Source organism: Cucurbita pepo, chromosome LG16 (genome assembly GCF_002806865.2).
Source record: "Cucurbita pepo subsp. pepo cultivar mu-cu-16 chromosome LG16, ASM280686v2, whole genome shotgun sequence".
In the NCBI taxonomy this organism is placed as follows: Eukaryota; Viridiplantae; Streptophyta; class Magnoliopsida; order Cucurbitales; family Cucurbitaceae; genus Cucurbita; species Cucurbita pepo.
In genome coordinates, this window is record NC_036653.1 from 6885039 (window position 1) to 6907655 (window position 22617).

Consider the following 22617-nt stretch of genomic DNA (forward strand, 5'->3'; position numbering starts at 1 on the left):
TGAGGCTGACATCGATACATTACGGACTAAAGCAGACAATATGTACTAGCAATGGACTTAGGTGTTCCAGCCTGTCTACTCAACGAATGAATGGATAAAGGATTTATCGAATCAAATCTTAGTTAAATGATTTACAATTAAATATTAAAGTAGCTTCTACATAGAATAATTAGAAAATAAAAACCCAAGATAGAAAAAGTAGTTAAAGAGAATATAACTAAAAAAAATAGCAGGGGACTAATTCAAGCTATTGATGATGATGAACGACGATGATATATTATATTATTCCCGACTATATTTTAACTATTTTAAATCATCGATTCACTTGATCACGGAATAATTATAATTATTTGTGTGTATTATTGGTTGTTATCAATCTTAAGATATAGAAAAACAAACCTTTCTAGAAATAGTCAAATACATGGGACGGTTTTTTCAAACGAAGCATATCTCCGTTAATAAGACATAGGTTATCATCTAAAAATTTAAGCATGACTCTATTATAAGCCACATTTTTCCTAGTTTATAAAGGGTCGGACAATCTTTGAGCTACATGTCTTAGATTTACGGGCAACTCCCGTCTTCAACTTTAGCCAATCTGATCATAGCTCAAACGATTTAGACATACATTATGGACCAAAGATGTCAAAAGTTCGAATCTCTCAACCTCACTCGTTGAACTAAAAACATCCGTAAAAGGGGCCGTTTTTAGGAAGACTCTCAAGGAACTCAAAACATTTTAAGTATCATCTTCTGCAAACTCGTTCTCTTTCTCTCGGAACGTTTTCATATGTTATGGACAAAGGAAGTGCCATAGGAGACTCAGAATACTAATGGAAGCTCCTAACTTAGGAAGAAAGTAGAGGGAAGCCTAAACAGAATGCAAGTTCCAAAAGAATAAAAGATTGTTGTTGAAGAGATCATCAGCTAATAACACTTTAGGATATCGGAGGATAAAAGGACAAGAAGATACCTTTGTGTGTGTATAAGAACAAAAAAAGAATACGTTCAAGCTTGAAAGTTAACATACCCTGTAAGCTCCTTTCATGATTTGCACATGGCAGATTCATTATGCTGCGTCCGAATCCTCACCTACCTCCTCCAGCCCTGTTTTCAAAAGTGAAGAAGATGTTAATGGAAGAACTTCAATCTCTCTCCCTATTAACTTCAGTAGGTGTGTTCTGTTTTTGTAGTAAGAAACTGAGATTTCTACAAAAAGCAAGCCCATAAAAGAAATTCACAACAAGATCCAAGAACGGATTCCAATCCGAAAAAAGAAAGACACGATGTGAGATCCCACAATGGTTGGAGAGGGGAACAAACATTCATTAAAAGGGTCTGGAAAACTCTTCCTAACCAACGCGTTTAAAAACCTTGAGGGAAAGACCGAAAGGAAAAAATCCAAAGAGGACAATATCTGCTAGCGGTGCGGTGGGGTTTGGCTGTTACAAATGGTATTAGAGCTAGACACCGGGCGATGTGCCAGCGAAGAGGCTGGACAAGGGGGGTGGATTGTGAGATCCCACATCGGTGGGAGGGGAACAAAACATTGCTTATAAGGGTGAGATCCCACATGGTGTGAAAGTCTCTCCTTAACGTTTCTTTGAAACCTTGAGGGGAAGCCTGAAAGGGAAAAACACAAAGAGGACAATATCGGCTAGTGGTGGACTTGGTTTTGCTAGAGGTTTGAGCATATGTTGCCCTCACCACCTCCCACACATCCTCCATTGACTTCTCCAACCCCTAAAAATTCTACTATTTCTCTCGAGCCACACTTCCAAGAGAGAGTTCATCAAGAGCTTCTCCATTTTGATGTGAAACAGTAGAAGGAATTAATGGAAGAATTACAATTGCTCACTCTAGACATTAGTTTCTGTGTGAAACAATGGAAGCAGCAGCAAGAAAGAGCAATGTTAAGAAAACCATAGGTTTTAGAGTGAAGAAAGTCAATATCAATCCTGAATAAGCTTTCCATTTTGATTACTCCTCTAAGATTTCTGACAGAAATGAAACAAAACAGAGAATACAAGAAATCTGAATGAAAATCGATTCAACAAAATGATGATGCAGAACCCATTTGGAAGCAAGCAGACTATTGCCTAAGCCAGCATTTGCCATGTTAACAGATGCAGAACCAGAATTCATAGCATAATTCTAATGTGATTTGAATGTTGAATTAGGCAAAACTCAAGTATGGAACGATAATGGTGGTTCTTGATTTCTATAATTGAACAATTGAAATGGAGAAAGGTAAGAAAATCAACCTTCTTCGTCTTCTTCTTCCTCGTCTGCGATTCCTTCTTCGTAATTGTTTCCATATCTCTCATTCAGATAATCTACCGCCGCCGGCGTCAAGACTAACTTATCGGAATTCAAAATATCGAACAAATTCAGCGTTCTCGGCGTCAACAATTTCAACGTTCCGACGTTACGGCTAGATAATCGTACGTTATCAGAAACCTCCGTCATTAAGAACAGTGATTTCTCCTTTGGATCGATTCCCCATCTCTTCAGCGCAGCAATGAACTCTTTAGTTTTCGGCTTCTCGAACTTATCGCCGAAATCTTCCACCACTATCGTATTTACCGCCGCGCTAGCCACCGCCGTCGATATTGCCAATCTCTTCTCCTTTCTGTTGATCTTAATGGACCAATCTCTAGGTTTCGGCCCGAAAATCACACCTCCGCCAGGTCGTAGAGGAGTACGCATCGAACCGCGACGGGCCTTACCGGTTTTCTTCTGCTGGTAGGGTTTCCTACCGCCTCCACTAACCTCAGCTCTAGTGAGAGTCGAGGCGGTCCCACGGCGCTTGTTCTGTTGGTCGGTGATAATAGCTCGGTGAACGACGGCGCGGGCGGTTTCCGGTGGAGCGGATTTGAGGTCGAGGTAGGTCTTGCCGACCTCTTCTCCGGCGAAAGAGAGGACTGGAAGGGTAGCGAGCTGTGAGGAAATCGATAAGGGCTTGTTTTGGGGTATACGGGAGTTAGGTTTCCAATTGCCGAATAGCTTCAAATTATCGTTGGTGGAGGAAAGGAAGATCGACGAAGAAAAGAAAGAGAGCGACAATGGCGTCGGAAAGGTCGCCATTGTTGGTGCAATGGAGGAGCTTTGAGGCGCTCTTTGAGTTTCCGTTATCCACTGTAACTGAGATCAGTGGCAAAGACGAAAATATGACCTTCTTTCCTTTTTCACCAAAAAAATAATAATAATAATAATAATAATAAATTAATTAATTAAATTAAATTTTTATTATCGGTTCAATTTTTTCTCCATTAACCTTTTTTAAATATATTTAAAATGATTTCTTATAATGTTGCAATTCAATCAATAAATAAAAATCATGTTTTAATTTTTGTATATATAAATTTCTTCTATTATTTATTTATTTATTTATATAAAAATTGCGTCATAAGAACTTAAAAATTTATAGTAAATTGATACAATTTAAGAAATAATTTATTTTCTTTTTCTTTATATTTTTACTATTCATTTTGCTAAATAAATATAATAATTGGGAGATTTGGGGAGAAATCAGAAGAGATCCCGCCGAATCGAATAGCGAGTTCGGAAACTCCGAGACCAGCCGATTTCTTCGAAGTCGAAATCCATCGCCGCCCTTCTGCCCGAAGTTTGTGGCGGCGCATGCTCTCTCCGTCGGTGAAATACAATTCCGTGATCGTATTTGAAACGAGTTCAGGTTTGCCGTGTTTGTTGTCTACTCGACGAATTCCACAGTTCTGAATCTGAACCTAGATTCAGAGGTTCGTAGTTCTTCCTGCTTCCGAAATAGGTTTTTTCGTGATTTCGGACTGAGAGTTTGAGATCTAAGACTTAGATGATGGCGAGCGAGGATTGCCGAGTTTATCACGAGAGGCAAAAGCTACAGTTCTGCCTCTTGCACGCACTCAATAACCTGTTTCAGGTATTTTATTTTCAATCTCAAACCTTTGACTCTGAAAATTTTTCAACCGTTTTCTGATTGCTTGAGATTGATAATCGTTAAATCTTGAAATTTATTATTTGCAGTGTAATTAAGATGCTGATAAACAGAATTATACTGTTCCTTATCATTAAGAAAGAATTGTCGTCTCACTATCTGACGATTTGTTGCATTCCATTTGTATTTCGGTGTCTTCATACCATAATTATCTTCTATTAACATCATATTATAACAGGAAAATGATGCATTTACGCGAGCGCACTTAAATGCAATTTCTGAAAAGCTGGTGCTCGACGAGCCAAACAGAGAACCTTGGACGCCATTATCATTTGTCTTTAAGCCTCATCACAACTCAGTAACTGGAAACTATGATATAAATGTCCTAATTTCAGCTCTTGAAGAGAAAGGGAAGAGTGTGGTGTGGCATGACCATCGGAATGGAGCTTCTTCAATCGATTTGGATGGACCTGAGGCTACTCATAAACTTATGGGAATTGTGCTTAACGTCCCAGTTAGAAGGTTTGGTGGCATTTGGAAAAGCAGGCACTGGGTTGCTCTGAGAAAGATCAACGAATTATGGTATAATTTGGACAGTGATCTGCATACTCCTCATACGTTTAAGGATACTGACGAGGTAAGACAATTTTTGGATAATGTGATCAATGACAATGGGGAAATTTTGCTTGTTATGAATGACAGGAACTAAATCTCCTCCATAGGATACTCGTGTTTGTGCTTGAATCAAATGTAAAATAAAAATTAGAGCTGGATTGTGTTGGCTGTTTTTTCTGCAACTTGTTTGGCATACTGAGATTTACTTGGCTTGAGTTAATGTTTTTGATTATTTCACATTGCTGATAAAGAGGGGAAATGATTTGAAGTGAAAAGCAATGAGAAACTGTTCATGTCTGAGTTTTGCACCTAAAAGCCAAATGAAGACGATTATCTTTAGTTGGATCCTGAATTTGCTAAGCTGCTGGTAAAACTGCCATCAGATGGAATGGCGCCAGGTATTTTACAGAGCAGAATGGTTTGTTATGATTAAAAAAAGACTCAATTTTACCGGCCATGGAATGGTCACAGTCGCACTTTTCTTTAGCAGCGGACTTTTATGATTGTGCAGCACTCACTTCCAACATTGAGTGGGTCAAGCCAATTTGGGATCGTGTCGCGTACGGTAGGACAACATATGCTCAAACCTGTAGCCCCGTTTTGAGAAAAGGGTTTTAGAAAATGGAGGCAGAGAGATTTTCAAAAGGGAGTTTGGAAGCAAGGTTGAAAGAAAGAATGAGAGCAACGTTATATGACTACATACAAAAGACAATAAAATGGCTTAAATAGCGTATAACTTTTCGGGTATGGAGAATTTGACAACTAGTCGCATCTCCCTATAGTACATTTTGAGGCGATTCTAGTCTGACAGGTCTAGACATGATTTCGCCGAATGGTCATACAAAGTTTAGGTGGGAGGAGTTGAGGACTAGTCGCATCCACTTATAGTACATTTTGGGACATTTCAGTTGTACCCGGCGTCATGGGCAACACACAAGGCAAGATTAGGAAAGCAATAAAGTGATATAAGGCAAGATTTTGACATGCAACGAGCATGCGGTCATGGGCAACACACCTTAGACAAGCATCGCCGTGACACTTGGTTACAGAGGTTAGCTTCAACTATTATTGTGAGTTCCGAGTAAAAGTTTATATTATCTCATCATCACACATGAACCATTAGCATCATTGCTACGAACACAAACGCAGTCTTTTTGTCTGATCAAACCTTTTAGTATATATTTTAACAAGAAAGCATGATGCATCGCCACCATAGAACGCTTCCCAAAAGTTTGTTAAAATAAGAACAGCTTTACGCCCTTAGTGGATGTATTCCCTATAATTGTCCGCTCAAAATCCTTTCTTCCTAAATGGCCATTTTAGCTTTAGAAATTCCCTTTTTCCTTTATCTGAAACAAGAATCTTTAGAGCCTTTCATCATTCCCTTTTGCTCTGTCATCCCCTTATTTAATATTGACTTTGCTTCCTTTGTGATTCCAAGTCGCTTTCCACTGTTGTTCCTATTCCAAACTTGTAAATGTTGGAGAGAATTGTTTTTCTCCAATAAACAAAATAAGAAGAAGAAAAATCTGAATTTAAAGTGATATATTTGTGTCAATCTACCTTGCTATAGCTATATTCAATAGTTTAAAAATGCCATCAATTTAGTCCACTAAACTGCAGTAGAGAGGACGACATGATTATTGCTATATTTATGGTTTTGTTTATTATTTGATGTCAAAACTGTTGATTTCTACCTTTTCTGTTCTCTCTGTTTATCTTGACATCCAGATAAAGTTCATTATATCTTTAGCCGTTGGATCAAACATTTAACGGTTGACATTTCATGATTAAATCAGTGTTAGGCATTATATTGAATGACCCTCACTTTTGTTCCTTGCTTGATAGAGATTTAATGCACACAGGACACAACAGAGCCTTCTTGGGTTTGCTTAAGAACACGCTTTGGTTGGCAGCCTGCACTTTTCAGCAGTGTGTACGTCCCTTTTCTTGATCTCTCTGTTTTTTTCTCTGTGTTCTTCAGACCTTCCTTCTAATTCTATGACGACGGCAACAATGGAGCAGAGGATTGAGAAAAGGAACATGTCGAGCAACGCAACCAGGCGAAGCACAGGGTCGTTTAGAAAGTTGAGATTTAAGTCGCTGAAAGGCCTGCAATTCTCTCCGCTGAGCTTTTTGAAGCACCTGGCCAATAAAGTGACCCGAGCTTGGCATTTGATGGCCATGAAGAGAAGACCCCACCATGAGCAACAACCTGTTCCGGCCATGCCTGTCGCCACCTCGAAGCCACTGCCGGTGTCCGCCGTCGACTCACATAGAACAGAGGCTGTGGAGGACTGCATCAAGTACATCAACTCTTCTTCCTCTTAGCTCCTCACACCAATTCTTGGTAAGATTTTCTCCACAAAATGCTTAGTATATATACCGTCTCTTTGTGGGTTTAATTAATGCCTGATTTCATCGTTGCTGATCATGATGAAATGCTGTTTCTTTGGTCTTCTTGAGATTAAAAATTAAGCCTTTCATCTCTATATTCTTTCACAAAACCCTATTTGCAAATTATCCCTTAAGAAGTTTTTTTCTTTCTTTTTAATCGAAATTAGTTAATAATAATAATAATAATTCTTACCCAAAATTTATAAAGAAAATATTAATATCATACCATTATCTCTCCATTGGTATGAGGCCTTTCGGGAAGCCCAAAGCAAAGTAAGCTCGAAGTTCAAAATAAAGTCACTAGAGCTTATGCTTAAAATGACAATATCATACCATTATGGAGATCCCTAATTATTTTAAAAAAAACATTCATTAAAATAAATATAATGGGATGAATAAATTACATTATTTTTACCATTTTCTTTATTTATTTTTTTAACAGAAGAAAAGAACAGTATTGAGAGTAAATGCTTATTGAATAGAGTTGGATGGATGAATTAATACAATTATGGTTATTATTATTTAGTCAACAGAAGCATATCAATCTCAATAATTCAATAAACATTTTAGTAAATCAATCCACGTCATCACACCGACATCGTTTTGGTTCTTTTATTGTTGGATTTGTTCATATTGCATCATAATTCACACACTTCTCTCAGGGAACCCGACATTATATTAGCAGCAAAATCTTTGTCATGTCGATTGATTGAAATATGATAATAATAAATAAATCAACAATTTCCAACAATAATTAATAATGTAACGATTGCATTGAAAAACAACCAATCAAAGCAGCAGAGAGAGTGGCAACAAGATATGCCCTGAAATTGCATAAATTTTCAATACAAAGAAATTATATACGAGTGAAATGGCGTCGCCGCCGCTACCGCCGTCGTCTTCAGTCTTTCTTGGCAAAGAGACCACCGAACCCGCCGTTCTTTTTCGGCGGGACTTGGACGGAATTCTTCCGGCCGCCACTGACGGTGCCGCTGTTACCGTCCTTGCCCTCGACCTTTTGAAGAACAGGGTCGGTTTCGAGAAGCTGATCCCTCTCCAAGCTTCCGATGATCCAATCAAGAAGGCCCTTTTCCTTCTTGCTTTCGCCGGCGCCCTTCGCCGCCGTGGCTGCGAACACGCGTCCGGCAGCCGGAGAGAATGCGATCGGAAGAGAAGCCATATATATATAATTTTCTTTTTGCCTTTTGTTTTCTAGGGAGGGGGAAATTTTGAAATGAAATGTGAAGGAATATTTGGGTAAAATAAGCGGCGATGCAATGTTCAGAAGCGCAAGCTCACCACAGCCGCCTTATCCTTCACCACACATGGCTACGGATTACGATTAATCCGCACCACACTTGGCTACGGATGCGACACGTCGATTATCTCTAGCTTTCTATAATGGGCCGAGGCGGCTATTGGGTCATTAACTCTGGGCCGGCCCATTTAAATTCGCATTGTGTTACGACAAAGAGGGAATTTCAATATATATATATATATTATTTCGTTAAATAAATCATGCTTAACTTTTTAATTTCGATAATAATATTAAATATATGTTTAATTTATATTTAAATTAATATAATGTATTTTTTCCTTTTATTTTCTTTTACAATTTTGGTTGACTTCCTTTGAGATTTACTCGAATTTCCACGTAATTATTTGCATTATAAATTCAAAAATAATAGAAAATAAAACGGCCCGGAATTTATTGGGCTGTGGGTAATGGACACTAACGCAATCTATAGCCCATTTTCAGGCCCATAATTAGTTTCTATGGGCCCATCAAATTATTGCGGCCCAAATTAATAAATCAAGTAACAAAAGGTTGCCGTGGGCGCGTGCATCACACGCGCCAAACACAATAAACTTGTCATGGTCAACCTTGTTGGCCCCACAATCTTAAGCAACACTTATGTTGGAGGGGAAGAGCAAAAAGATTATGGCAAAAAAAATAAATAAATAAAAACATAATAAACCAATACTACACATCGAACCCAACGCCACATGGCATATGGTCATTGGGAGAATTGTGGTTAGAGTGCATTCGTACGTAAGATTACGGGATTCTCCCGTATATTTAAACACATCACGTTGAGTCGAGTTTGGTGGGTCAACCTAAAATTATGTCGGCAACTAATATTATGGCAGATATTTTAATTTAAATACCATTAAAAAATAGTTTAAAATTAAATATTTAGTTACTAAAATTTAGGTTTTGATTTATTAAAAAAATTAATTAAAAGTTTAAATATATATATATATATATATATATATATATATATATATATATATATATATATATATNTATTACAAAATCAGAGGACACAAATATTTAATATTAGGTGGCATAGTTTAATCCAAACAGAAGATTTTAAATTATTATTTCGAATATTTTAATGTGCCGCGTCGATGATTCGAAGGCCCACATCCGAAAGCATATGGCCCACTTTCATTTCATATGGGCCGGAGCCCACATCTACTTTATCAAACAAGCCGTACACATCTCTATATCTCGCGATATCAACCCGAGAAATTGGACGATAATTTAAATTCAATAATTTCGAATCACTACAAATAACATGCTCGAAATTTAAAATATTAATTAAAAAAATACTAATATTTGTCTCGAGTTAATTTAATATAATATTCTTTTAATAAAAGTAAAATATTAACACAAAATAATTATTTATATATTCTCAAGCATTAAATTAAAAATTTTAAACTCAATTTCAATATATATAACAAAAAATTAATTAATTTCAAAAACTTTAAATTTTATTTCAATAATTATATTTTTTAATAAATTAATTAATTTTTAATTTTTAATTACATAAAAAATAAAAAATAAAAACAAAAAGGCTTTGGATTCTCCGTAAGGGAGAGGACGGAACAACACTCGTGCTGTGTCTGTCAGTTGATGGAGTAATTTTCATCAAATTCCGGAAAATAAATAAATAAATATTTATTTATTTATTGCCAACAAAAATAAATAAATAGATAAAATATATGAGTCATTCAATTCAGTGTTCCAGTGGATATAGCCGCAGAATGTGCCACCAGCACGTGCGTTGGCACGTACCGTTGTAATTAACGACATTAATTTTAAAAAGAAATTCCCCAGTATTTTTTTTAATTATTTATTATTATCATGTTAAATTACCATTTAGTCCCTTTGAGTATAGTTCTCAATTGATTCTCATGGTCTTAAATCGGTCCATTTTATTTTGTTTTTATTTATTATTTATTTATAGTTTTAAAACATTATTCAGTTTAATTATCTCGTATTTTTATTGAGATTCCACGTCTATATTGGAGGGTATAACAAAACATTTTATAACGATGTCCTCCCCAGACAGTATTGTAAAACTGGGAGAAATGATACATAACGGGCCAAAATGGACAATATCTTGCTAACAATAAGGGTTAAATGGGTCGTTCCATATTTTAGGTCAAGTAGTGGGAGGAGAGCAAGACTTTGACTATGTACCTGTTGAAGAATGAGTCGAGGACTCTAAGGCAGTGGCTTAGTTATAGGAACCCCATTATGGAGCAATTGTCACTGTTTATGGACCGGAACCGACTGATGTTGAAGAATCAGCAGATGAGTTGTGGTTAGGAGCCACTCGAACTCAGATCTAGCTAGTTCTCCCCGGATCTTCCCCCGGGGTGAAAGGGGTAGAAAAGAGAATATAAGCAATAATATGAAGTATAGAAAGGCATGAGGAGGCGTTACAACTACTCTTTATTCGCTTTATTCGTCCGTCGCCCCCACACTCCGACATTGGTTTTCCCCTTTTCCTTCACTTTCTCTTCTCTTTTCCTTTTCATGTTCTTCATTTCCTCTTCAATGGCGATGCCATAGAACATCCCTGACCGGAGCTCCGCCATTTCCACTCTCCCAACACCCATGGCCCCAACCGCCGGATCTCTGTGCAACAAATTCCTAGCTCTTTTACTGCTTATTGTCCATGTTGGTTGCTTCCTTCTTACTACCGCCGACCACCGCAGCCGCCGCCGTCCTCCGCCCCCTAAGAAAGCCACTCCGACGCCCTCCTGTCTTAAGCCCCACAAGGCTCTGACAAGTTCCTATTCATTTCTCAAACGAATCTTCTCCTCAAAAACCTGCAAAATGGCAATCGAAACCGCTCGGCCCCCCACTCCTGCCCGGACATCACAGGAGATTTCTCCCCCGGTTGAGACTCCGACAGCCGGAACGCCGCAGGATTCAGACATCACCACGGCGGAGACTAACCAATTTGTCCACATCAGCAACGACATTTTCCCTTGCACTGCTTGCGGCGAGATTTTCCCCAAGCATCAATTGCTCGAACAGCACCAATCGGCGAAACATGCTGTGTCGGAACTCGCCGATTCCGATTCCGGGAAGAATATTGTTCGAATCATTTTCGAAACGGGATGGACGAGTAAAGAAAAAAGTCCGAAAATCGTTCGAATCTTGAAAATCCACAATAGCCCAAAGATCGTTTCCAGATTCGAGGAGTACAGAGAGTCGGTGAAGGCGAAAGCAGCGGCCCGAAACGGCGCGGTGAAGCGTCGGGACGAGCGGTGCATCGCCGACGGAAACGAGTTGCTGAGGTTTCACTGTGCGACGTTTTTATGCGATTTGGGGCAAAATGGTAATTCCAGCCTCTGCGGGCAGCAATTTTGTAGCATTTGTGGGATAATCAAATCGGGATTCTCCCACAAGTTGGACGGAATATCGACGTTATCGAGTAGCTGGAGGGCACACGTGGCGATCCCTGAGGACATCGAAGAGGAGTTCAAGTTTCTGAACGTGAAGCGGGCGATTCTGGTTTGTCGGGTCATTGCAGGTCGGGTCGGGTCAGACGCCGATGAGCCGGAAAAAGACGGCGAAGGGTTTCACTCCGTCGTCGGGCGAAGTGGTAGTGGGGCCCAGACCACGTTGGACGAGGAAGAGCTGTTGGTTTTCAATCCGAGGGCTGTGCTCCCCTGCTTCGCGATTGTATACGAAATCTGATCGATTGATGAGTACTGTTTTTATTTTATTTTATTTTATTTTATTAATATTGGTTGTTTTAATGAACTTGTCGGTATAATTCCGTACTGTTTTACTATGGGTCAAACTCAATCCTTCTTTAGCCCATGGCATGAGATAGAGCCACACCAAGGCATGATTTGTACAAGCTCTTGGCCTTCTCTTTAGTTAAATGATATTCCACACATATTTTGAGTGAATTTAGTTATACCCGTGATGATAATTGAACTCAACTAAGATTGAAACGAGAGTTAGTGATAATAATTGAACGAAATTGTGAGATCCCACATCGATTTGAGAGATAAACGAGTGTCAACGAGAAGACACTAAATCTCGAACGAGATAGATTGTGAGATCCCACGTCCAGTTAGAGATGAGGGTGTAGAAACTTTTCCCCAAGAAAGACCTGAGACTGAATGAAATTCTTCTTCAATAAGAAATATAACTCCAATGGGATCAATTATGGGCCTATCACGTGCGGAAGGGCATGTTAGTGAAGAAGAAGGCGTATAATAATAAGAGTGAGTGGATAATGTGGGGAATTTTCATTTATTCCCATAGTTTACGCCACTAAAGTCGGGATGGAAAGTTGTAAATGCAAAAAGCCCAATTTCGGTGGCAACATGGGCCGACAGGCCCAATTGTATTTTGGGGAAAGTAACGGTAAAGAAAGGTGTGGGCATTCGGAATGGAATTTTGGGGAAAGACCGGAAAAAAGCACGTAAATTTATATTATCATATCTCATTATTTTCCTTTTTCTTTTCTTCTTTTTCCTATTCAGAAATTGACATTTTGTAAAAAAGAATAATTACAGTTTGCCATCTGAAACGGCGCCCACAGAGGGTAAGAAAATGTACACATAGAGGAAGCTTACAGTTTCAAGAGAGCCCATTGGAAGCCAAACAAAATCCCGTCTCTGATCAACCACGGCGCCGCCATTAGACCCCAATTCACTCGCCGCCCGCCATTAGACCCCAACTTGTTTTCCATCTCCGAGGATTTCGAAACTTGGGATATATTATCATTCTCTGGAGTTAAGAATTTTCAAAACACGTTTCTTCGGCGCCACTGCTCCAGAGAAAATCGGCATATTTTGCAGCGTAAAATGGGTTCCCAGACTCCGCAGAAATGGCTTCAAGAAATGTCTGTTCCGCCGCCCATAAGTCCTTTCTAACCCTCCACAAGAACGTCGCGTATTTATTGAACGCCTCTGCATCAGCCGGCGTCACTTCCACTGCCTTCTTGAAGTAATCCTCCGCTCTGTTGATGAACAAACCCACAATACGGAGATGAGAATCGGGTTTTTGTTTGATTTATTTTCTCAGACGGATAAAAAGGGAATTTAGAATTATCACCTGTCGTAATCATGGGCCACTAGGCAGAGAAATTGAGCGTAATTGGCGAGGAGAAGTGGATTGTTTGGGTCTTGGGATAGCCCCGTTTGGTAAAGAAGCTCTGTTCTGAAATACTCGGTGTAGGTGTCCGATTCGATGTTCGCTATCACCGGCGATACGAATCTCCTTATGGCGTTTTGGTCGATTTCTTCATTTCTCATTTGTGAAGCTTCTTTGAGAATTGAATTCCACAGAGAAGTCTCTTCTTCTCTGATCCCTGATATCGACAACTCTTCTTCTGCTGAAGATCCTATTGAGGACATTTGGGAAGTACCGTCCGGCATGACGGTGGGATAATTGTCTGATGAATGGAATTCATCGCCGTCTGTGCCACTTGCAATCGGTCTGACCTTTCCGCCGCCGCCTCCATTTCCGCCGCTAATGGAAGCTGTTTTCCCAGATACTGAGAACGTCTTGATTGCAGAGGAATCGAATCTCTCTGGCTTTTGATTCTCGATTTGAACAACTTCCTCAACCATCTGCGTTAGGGAAGGTGTAGGTGATGAGGAAGCCGCAAATGCGGAATGATTCCCCATTGAGTGGACTGTAAAATTCGCTAACAGAATCATCACATACACCATTAGAGTTGGAGTGTGTGAGAAAACTTGCTGAAATAGCCATACAAACGAAGCGTGCATCTCTTTTTCAACTCGATTCAGAATGCCTTGTAAATCTTCGTAAAAGAGGATCTCTCTCAATTTCAACGAATAACTGTGAAGCTCACTAATCATGAAAACCATGGAGGAGAATGCCTTCTTTACTGAACAATAAGCGGATTCTCTAGCGTCGCTGATGCCTTGGCGCCATTGCACTTTCCTCTTTAACATTCGAAGAGATAAAGGAAGATCAACGCAATTCGCTTTCCGCTCGATATCGTCTGGAATTATTATTTCACTTTCTTGCGCCCATTCCGCAGGTTCTTGGTGGATTTCTGGCCATGGAGATTCTGTTGTAACGAGTTGAGGCGGTGTGATTTGGATCTGATTTTGTACAGAATATTCGACAGTGTTAAATTCACGATCAACACTGGAATCGGAACCCGAACTCTCGGCGTTGGTATGGATGCTGTTCTCAGCGGACATTTGAAACCTAAGCGCCAAATCTTGAATCTGCTTGGAGAACTCTTCGTCTGAGAAACCGTCCACCATATTGGAACTACACGCTCTTGTGATGGTCCGAATTCTTGGCTTAATATTGCCGCAATAGCGCGACCGTTGAAACTTCGCGAACTGGATTCCTAATAGACCTGGTCGACCAAGCGTATAAGCACACCGCCCCGTCAGAGCTCCTCCATCGCTACGGTTTCGCCGCGTCGACGAAGGAGATGAAACTATGGAGGCTAGGGATGGAGAACAACAAGAAGAATGATGAACAATAGGCTTCGACCATTGTAAACATGTCATAGCTACCTTCACTCCCATTCCAATTTCCCAAACGAAAGACTATTAAGAACAGCCAAAAGTTCAACAGCATTCAAATCATCAGATGCATATAAAAATCCACAAAACAGAGAGAAATTCTTCCGTGAAATCCCTCAATCCAAGCGAACGGCCGTTTAAAACTTTAACAAAACCACAGAATCTTCACCTTTACCTAAAACAACGAAAAAATGGAAAGAAAACAAAATATCAGAACAAATTCAACTCATACAAATACTGCTTCTCCATCCTAACAACTCTTCGAAAAAAATCCAAAAAACTCATACATAACTACTCATTTATCTCAAAAATCGAATCAAACACTCGAGAAAATAACGCGAAATCGTAGAAAAACAGAAATCGACGAACCTAAACCGAACGGCAGCGAATTTTCCCGGCGGATAATCACGAAACGAAGCAGGGCCGTAGCTTCAACCTTTATGAGTTACGAAGAGATATATGAAGATATCTCTTTATATATACACGCAGAAAACAACAGGAAAGAACTCCTCCAGTGCGCTTTCTAAATTGGAAAATGTTGGGGGAAAAAAAATCTCACGCTACAAGACGACTTGAACAGCGGGACTTTTACAGTGGAGAGAGGGAAGGACAGGCAGAATCGGTAACCGGTCAGTTCTTCGGGAAAGAACCCATTATAGAAGCTTGCTTATAAACGGTCGGTTCGGGTCAGTGGCCATCGCTATTTGTCAGCCCAAAGCGGCATTTTTCACGGGTGATCTGGATCCGATGTGGCCGCTCCGAACGTGCCACGTGTACCCCTACATTAATATCGCGGCTTGTAAAATCGTGACACCACCGACTTTCTTGCTTACTTTCCACACACGTGTCGGTTTTATTTTATCTCGTTAAATAATAATTTTTTTAAAAGGTGAGACACTTGGTTATTTTATTTTCTAAGTGGCAATATCGTAAATATGAGGTGTACTGCATCGTATACGAACATGTCACTTTCGCGTCAAATTACAACTATTGCTCCAGTGTCCGAAGTTTCTAGAGTCAAACTTTTAAACTTTTTATGTCCATTTTTAATTAATAATAAATTTATCCAAAGAAATATCTTTTTTTACGCAATTTAAAAATTAATTAAAATACAATTTTATTAAAATACAATTTAAAAATTAACTAAATTTTTTAATTTTTTAAAATTTAAGAATAGATTTAAAGATATTATTGTAATTTTGAAAGATGTTTTTATTTAATTAACCTAAAATTAAGAACATAGAGCCTCACGGGCACCACTGGCTCGCCGTATCCATCGCGAATGGCATAGCGGTGGCGAGATTATCGCTATAAATCTTATAATAAATAAATAAATAAATAAATAAAAGCCTAAAAATGCAATGGGAAAAGTCCAAATTGTAGGCCTTCTTTTGGTTCGAGCAAGTGAAATTCCATTGAATTAAACGCCAAAAACAACTTTTTTTTATTGTTATTATTGCTTTTTTAAATAAAAAAAAAAACACTTTATTGACTATTCTTCCCATTTTTTTAAGATAAATTATCTAGTCTCTATTATAAATACCCTCAACCTTGTTATTACTGATATTAATTGTTGGACGATGAAAGTCTCAGACTAATTTAGGGAATGATAATGGATTTATAATGAATGAATACTTGGACAATATCATACCACTCTAGAGAGTTGTGTTCATCTGAGAATGTTTTACAGAGTTGTGTTCATCTGAGAATGTTTACTTAATCCACCATGAGAATGTTTACTTAATCCACCACACCTAAATGGTGTGTAAGTTATCTTATTTATAATCAAATAAATTAGAGGAAGGATATGGAAATAACCATACATGGACAGATACCTATGTTAAGAATATAAATATCTAGATGTTTGTTTTATAATAAAATATCTATATGGTAACTAAATATCCTTAAGATCATCTAACATAGTATCAGAGTCATGTTCGGTATATCCTTAACATCATCTAACATGGTATCAGATCCATGTCTTGTCGAACAAAGGACTCTAAAAGGAAAAGGAGTCGATAATTGAATTGAGTAGAAAAAAAAAAACGAACCTAACTCAACTTGTAAACGTCTCTAAAGCTTAGTGGATAGTGAGGGAGAGAGAGGGGACGAAAAGGGAAGAGAGGGACAGGAGAGAGAAAGGAAGAGGGTAAGGGATAGAGAGGAAATGGTGGATAATTGATGGGAGGAGGCATCGCGAGCAACGGACAAAGGGAAAGAGGGAAGCTGAAAGGGGGCTTAAAGAGAGGCAATTATGAACACACCCACATGGCCCTCTAATCCGACAGGGACTCTCCGACGCCTATGCCACGCCAATCTCCTTATCTCCTCATCCATTCCATTTCCTTTCTCCCCCTCCTAATTTTCTCCACATAAACCACTTTTTTTTTCAATAATTATTTTTAAAATATTTAAGATAATTAGCGTTTACGTGCTCCCGTGTATCAATATTGTCAGCTCAAGTCTCCAGTTGTAGAAGAGAACCCAACTGATGTGCGATCTCACGGTCTACTCCCCTTGAAGATCCAATGTCCCTACTGCTATACAGTCCGAAACATGATTCTGTTACCATTTGTTACAACTCAAATCCACCGCTAGTAGATATTGTCCGTTTTTACCCATTATATATCACCGTCGGTCTAACGATTTTAAGGAGAATCATATACCCTTATATGGGGATCTCCCAATCCACCACAGGAACACGTTTTCACACCCTTATACGGAATGTTGACCTCACAATTCAACTCGGACCCAACATCTTCGCTGCCACACCACCCAGAACCCTTTCTGATACAATTCGTGACAACCAAAGTCAACCGCTTGTAGATATTGTTTGTTTTGGCCGACTACATATCGCCACCAGTCTCATGAGACGTGAATTACGACCCTTTTTTATTTTTATTTTTACAAAATAAAAAAACACATTAAAAAAAACAAATAAATGAATAAAGGGGTATTTTGGTCCAAGAAATATATAACAAAAATATCTGAGTTAAGGGGTTGGGTCATTTTCGTCAATTTGGAGTTGCCATCGCTGAGAGGGTGGGGCATTCCAAGCGCTTGTATTTTTTTATTTTTATTTTTATTTTTTTGTTCCCATAATATTCAAACTTTAATTATTATTTATATTTATTCTATTTTAAATAGATATAAATGAGGCCAGGAAATACCATTTTGATGGGCCGGGTCTTTTGGACGCTGGGCCCAAGAACCACAAGGTCCGAAATAGGCTAACCGGCAATGAGTTACTACAAAGCCGTTTAAAACTCTTTACCAGCGGGAAAATCACTGCACACCTATCAGTTTCCCGCTAAAAACACAACTACTTTCTTCTCTCAGAGAATCTTCCCAATCGAAGAACATACAAACCCTAGATCGATCTCCATACCGATCCATATCTGTCAAAGATCGAAAGAATGCCAGCCATTACTCGAGGAAGTCACTGTAAGATTGAGAATGGAACGAAATTGGATGATGTCATGGTTGCGAGAGTGACTGATGCATCTGCTATGGAGAAAACTCCTCCCAAGCGGAAACTGAGATCTGGTGATGCGCAGAGACAACAAAGCCCTGTCTCTGAACCGATGAATTGGAAATCGCCTCGTCGGTGTCTCAATTCGAGTCCAAAGAGCGTTCCACATGTAAGTTTGACATTATCGATTCAGAACAGCCATTTTTTGTATGCATTTTGTCACTCTCTTCAGGTTACTGATAATTCTTTGATCTGATATGATGACGAGTAAATTAATTGGAGGATTTTGAAGTTTCTTAGTCCAGTTAGATATCACAAATTAATTGAAGATCTTCTGCAATGAATGCATCATTTCTTAGCCTCGTATGTGATCAAATGTTGCACCAATTGGAGATATCTTGCAAATACAATAATACAGGTTTCTTTTGACCATATGCAGAGCGATGGGAAAACGTTTATTGATGGCTTTCCTAAATTACATATGTCGCCGATAAAATGCTTGTTCAAGAACCCCAGTGTCAAACCAGATTGGAATCCTAAAGGTGAGGATTAGCTTGTGATGGTAGCACGAAGTTGCAGTACGCAATTATCTTTATCCTGATCTTCAAGCAGGTTTTCATATATTGTTTTCCAATTTGTTAGATACCCAACATATAAAAACAGCAAAGGAAGCATTGCACGTATCGACAGCTCCAACTACAGTCATGTGCCGCGAGGATGAACAGAGCAGAATCTTAAATTTCTGCAAGGCTTGTGTGGAGAAAGAAAAAGCTGGTAGTTTGTATGTTTGCGGGTGTCCAGGAACTGGCAAATCTTTGTCCATGGAAAAAGTGAAAGAGCAGTTGGCTGATTGGGTGAAAGAGGTAGGCTTTCTTACCTGTTAGGTGAAGTCCCTTCATGAGATATATGCAGTATTCTGTTCAATTGTAAGCTAATATGTTTGCTTGTTGAAGATTCAATTCATCACACATTCAAATATTCTTCATGCTACCAGTCAGGTCTTCAGCTGCCAGACATTTTGTCCATAAACTGCACTTCGTTAGCTAAGACGTCGGACATTTTCACTAAGGTATGGATGTAAAAACCTTAAAATATTTGTCCCTTTTAGTGTTTCATATGCTTATCCGCTGATTGTTTTTGGTAGATAATGGGGGAAGCCCAACCGCAAAAGAAAAGGAATGGCTCTTTAACACCCTTGCAACATCTTCAAAGCTCGTACTCCCAAAAGGCAGAGTCATCTTGCACGAAAATGATGTAAAAACTTACTTGTTGCAATTTGAATTTCATCTCAACATTTTCTCACGCCATTTTTCTTAAATCAGGTTGATAATTGCTGATGAATTGGATTATTTAATTACAAAGGACAAGGCAGTGCTACATAATCTATTCATGCTTACAACTTTCCCATTTTCAAGATGCATTTTGATAGGTATCCCTATGACAGTGATACTTATAATCTCTCATTTCTCTTCTTTCATGGATTATAAATTAACACAGTAGATTGATATTCAACGTATTTTGTAGGAATTGCAAATGCTATTGATTTAGCAGATCGTTTTCTTCCAAGACTTCAGGCATTGAATTGTGAGTTACAAGGGGATGTGCAGTTTAGCTTATGGTCCTATAGTATTGATCCATATTTAACAAAAATACAGTAGTTAACTGCATTTCACATAATACTAATCGTTGATTTTGCCTATTGCCTTCCTAGGCAAACCTCCGGTCATAACTTATAGGGCTTATTCCAAGGAACAGATACTCAAGATTCTTCATCAACGGTTAATTGTAAGTTCATTCTCCATATTTTAACACTATTTTCTATTGTTTTTAGGAGTTCAATCAATATTTCTTTATACTTTTTTGACATATGCTATGTAATATTCTGTATAGGTGCTTCCTTTCGTTGTCTTTCAGCCGCAAGCTTTGGAGCTTTGTGCTAGAGTACGTTTGATGATATTTTTGCAGTAGAATCTTCTTTAGCTTCTTAGGAAACAGGATCGTTTAGTTTAGTTCACTTATAATTTATGTATCTTTTAAACCCCACATGCTCACAACTAGAAACATTATAATTTCTTCAAATTTTTGTTCTTAAGAATGATGCTTAGGTTGAATCTATCTAGCATAAACAAAGGCCCGCCTGATAATGATGTTCTTTCTAAAAGATCATTCTGGTCTACCAATCATCTTATTTGATTTGCAGTCTACGCTTAAATTAGTAACTAAAATTTAAAAACCCAATTGTGAATGTTAGATTTTCTATTTATCATTGATTTATGATTCCGTTTTGTGAAAATTAACTGTCTATTTCATAACTAGTTCATAATTAGTTTGCTGCTTATTGATCTATATGGCATGTGAATGCAAGTTTGATCCTTCAATTGATTTATACATTGCAGAAAGTTGCAGCTGTATCTGGAGATATGAGAAAAGCTCTTTGTGTTTGCAGGTCAGTGTGTTTAAATTCATCAACGTAACTGTCATAAAACTTGGTTATACCATCGCCTACAAACATCAAGATGAGAATTCATGATTAATTAAAATTAAATTAACAATTAAATTATTTTTACTTCTGATTTACGGATACATTGATGTATCGACACATTTTAATTTTATTTTCAGTATTCGCTGAGTTGGTAACAATATATCATTGTACAACAATTGCAAAGATCGAATCATATTCTCTAATAATTTCATTTTTTGCTATTGTGTTCCCATCTGTTTGAACTTTCACTTTAATTCATGTAGCACTAATATGTAATTAAAATCTTCTTTAAACAGAAACGCCATTGAATTGTTAGAGGCGGAACATAAAGCATCCTCTAAGGAGGAAGACCATATAGCATGTGATGCTTCAGCACCTGAGATTGTTAAAAGTCGGGAGTCTCAGATTGTAAGTACTCGTCATTGCCACGATAAATCTTCCATATCTTATTTGTCCATTCTAAATTCCATACTTTCTTGAACTCTTGAAAGATTTTTCGTAAAAGAAAAGGTGGTAACTGTTTGCATTATAGGTGAGGTTGGACCATATGGCTGTTGCCTTATCCAAGACTTTTAAATCACCAGCAGTGGAAACCATACAATCTCTTCCTCAGCATCAACAGGTATAATTCAGAATCTCTAAATAAATGGCCAAGTAATAGTACATTAAAAATTTGTAGATGATTGCTTGAATGTTCTGATACCCAATAATTGACTTTTTGGGATTGAACTACATGTTTTCCATCATAATCGAGTAGCAAAGATTAGGTGAAACGTGATTGTTTGAATGTTCTTGAAATATTTTCCTTCTAAGCTTATGAACATTGTATCCAGATTATTTTATGCTCTGTTGTGAAACTCGTTCGTGGAGGAAAGAAGGATACAACCATAGGAGAGGTGGGTTCTCTCCGTTCCTCTTGAGATAACTTTTTCTAAAGACAAAACAACGATTGAACATTGTTTCTTACTGTTACATTCAATCCCAGGTAAACAAATCATACGTAGACATCTGCAAATCAACACTAATTCCGCCAGTAGGAACCTTAGAACTTTCAAACATGTTCACAGTGCTAAACGACCAGGTAGTGGTCCAAACCGACTGTCATTGAACTTGACACTCTTATCTGCTATGGGATAAACTCAATTTCTCAAACCCCATTGTGATTGAACTTCGTAGGGGCTCCTCAAACTCGGCCAGTCTCGAGACGATAAGACGAGGCGGGTGTTGCTGAAAGTCGACGAAGCTGATGTCATGTTCGCATTACAGGTACATGCTAGACTTGTTTTTTTGTTGCCTTTTATCATTCTCTTCCTTTAGTGGTTAAGCGAGACGGTTGTGTATTTGAATCAGGGAATACGGTTCTTTCGAAATTGCCTTACAGTAAATTAGGCGTCTCGAAATCGAGTATAGATTGGTTGGTGCTGATGAACACCTTAGTTTCTGGCTTTTTCTCACCACTCAAGGTATAAACTGAATTATGAAACATTAGAAAAGAGTTTTCATTCATTCTTATTATAGATGCCATCCATACATCAGGGTCTGAAAAAGGTTGGGAGAACCAGTTGGAGAAGCACATGAAAAGCTAGTCCATTTGTATTTCATTAAAAGAAACTAAATAATTTGTTGATTTAATTCAATGTTGTTATTACAAGTTTTCTTCTTTTTAATTTATAAATATATACATTATAAATGCACTTGAATGAAATATTGAAGAAAAAACTATATAATTGTTAGAAATTCTGACTCATATTCATATTGGTCACTTTGAGTATGACTTTGCTTTGGGCTTCCCCAAAATATCTCACCAATAGAGTCCTTTACTTATAAACTCATGATCATTATCTAAATTAGCGACTCACTCCCAACCATCTTCGAACAATA

At 38.2% G+C, this 22617-nt stretch overlaps 5 protein-coding genes across 6 annotated transcripts; 3 read left to right on the plus strand and 2 right to left on the minus strand.

The window, feature by feature from the left end:
- Window positions 1-470: 470 nt before the first annotated feature.
- On the minus strand, window positions 471-3164 carry LOC111776909 (50S ribosomal protein L4, chloroplastic-like). 2 transcript variants are annotated; one of them, XM_023656320.1, is made up of 3 exons: window positions 2265-3164; window positions 1031-1107; window positions 471-871 (listed from the first exon to the last, which is right to left on the minus strand). In XM_023656320.1, the coding sequence occupies exons 1-2, from the start codon at window positions 3085-3087 to the stop codon at window positions 1070-1072; spliced, it is 861 nt and encodes a 286-aa protein (XP_023512088.1). In that variant the 5' UTR covers window positions 3088-3164; the 3' UTR covers window positions 471-871; window positions 1031-1069. The 2 variants fall into 2 exon arrangements, with proteins under 2 accessions (XP_023512088.1, XP_023512087.1); XM_023656319.1 differs by having other exon boundaries at window positions 726-1107.
- Window positions 3165-3524: 360 nt separating this feature from the next.
- On the plus strand, window positions 3525-7058 carry LOC111777056. Its single transcript, XM_023656498.1, has 6 exons — window positions 3525-3922; window positions 4176-4643; window positions 4893-4950; window positions 5510-5603; window positions 6401-6488; window positions 6578-7058. The coding sequence occupies exons 1-6, from the start codon at window positions 3836-3838 to the stop codon at window positions 6881-6883; spliced, it is 1101 nt and encodes a 366-aa protein (XP_023512266.1). The 5' UTR covers window positions 3525-3835; the 3' UTR covers window positions 6884-7058.
- Window positions 7059-10655: 3597 nt separating this feature from the next.
- On the plus strand, window positions 10656-12169 carry LOC111776888. Its single transcript, XM_023656286.1, has one exon. The coding sequence runs from the start codon at window positions 10860-10862 to the stop codon at window positions 11949-11951; it is 1092 nt and encodes a 363-aa protein (XP_023512054.1). The 5' UTR covers window positions 10656-10859; the 3' UTR covers window positions 11952-12169.
- A 501-nt stretch (window positions 12170-12670) lies between these two features.
- LOC111776896 lies at window positions 12671-15317 on the minus strand. The gene is made up of 3 exons (XM_023656299.1): window positions 15152-15317; window positions 13326-14957; window positions 12671-13230 (listed from the first exon to the last, which is right to left on the minus strand). The coding sequence occupies exons 2-3, from the start codon at window positions 14783-14785 to the stop codon at window positions 13005-13007; spliced, it is 1686 nt and encodes a 561-aa protein (XP_023512067.1). The 5' UTR covers window positions 14786-14957; window positions 15152-15317; the 3' UTR covers window positions 12671-13004.
- Window positions 15318-18077: 2760 nt separating this feature from the next.
- On the plus strand, window positions 18078-22385 carry LOC111776937 (cell division control protein 6 homolog B-like). The gene is made up of 17 exons (XM_023656356.1): window positions 18078-18423; window positions 18694-18796; window positions 18897-19117; window positions 19249-19323; window positions 19399-19508; window positions 19577-19683; window positions 19779-19838; window positions 19966-20039; window positions 20145-20195; window positions 20651-20700; window positions 21033-21144; window positions 21269-21358; window positions 21570-21632; window positions 21722-21817; window positions 21913-22002; window positions 22087-22199; window positions 22255-22385. Exons 1-16 carry the CDS (start codon window positions 18199-18201, stop codon window positions 22123-22125), a joined length of 1566 nt encoding a protein of 521 aa, XP_023512124.1. The 5' UTR covers window positions 18078-18198; the 3' UTR covers window positions 22126-22199; window positions 22255-22385.
- The last annotated feature ends 232 nt before the right edge of the window (window positions 22386-22617 follow it).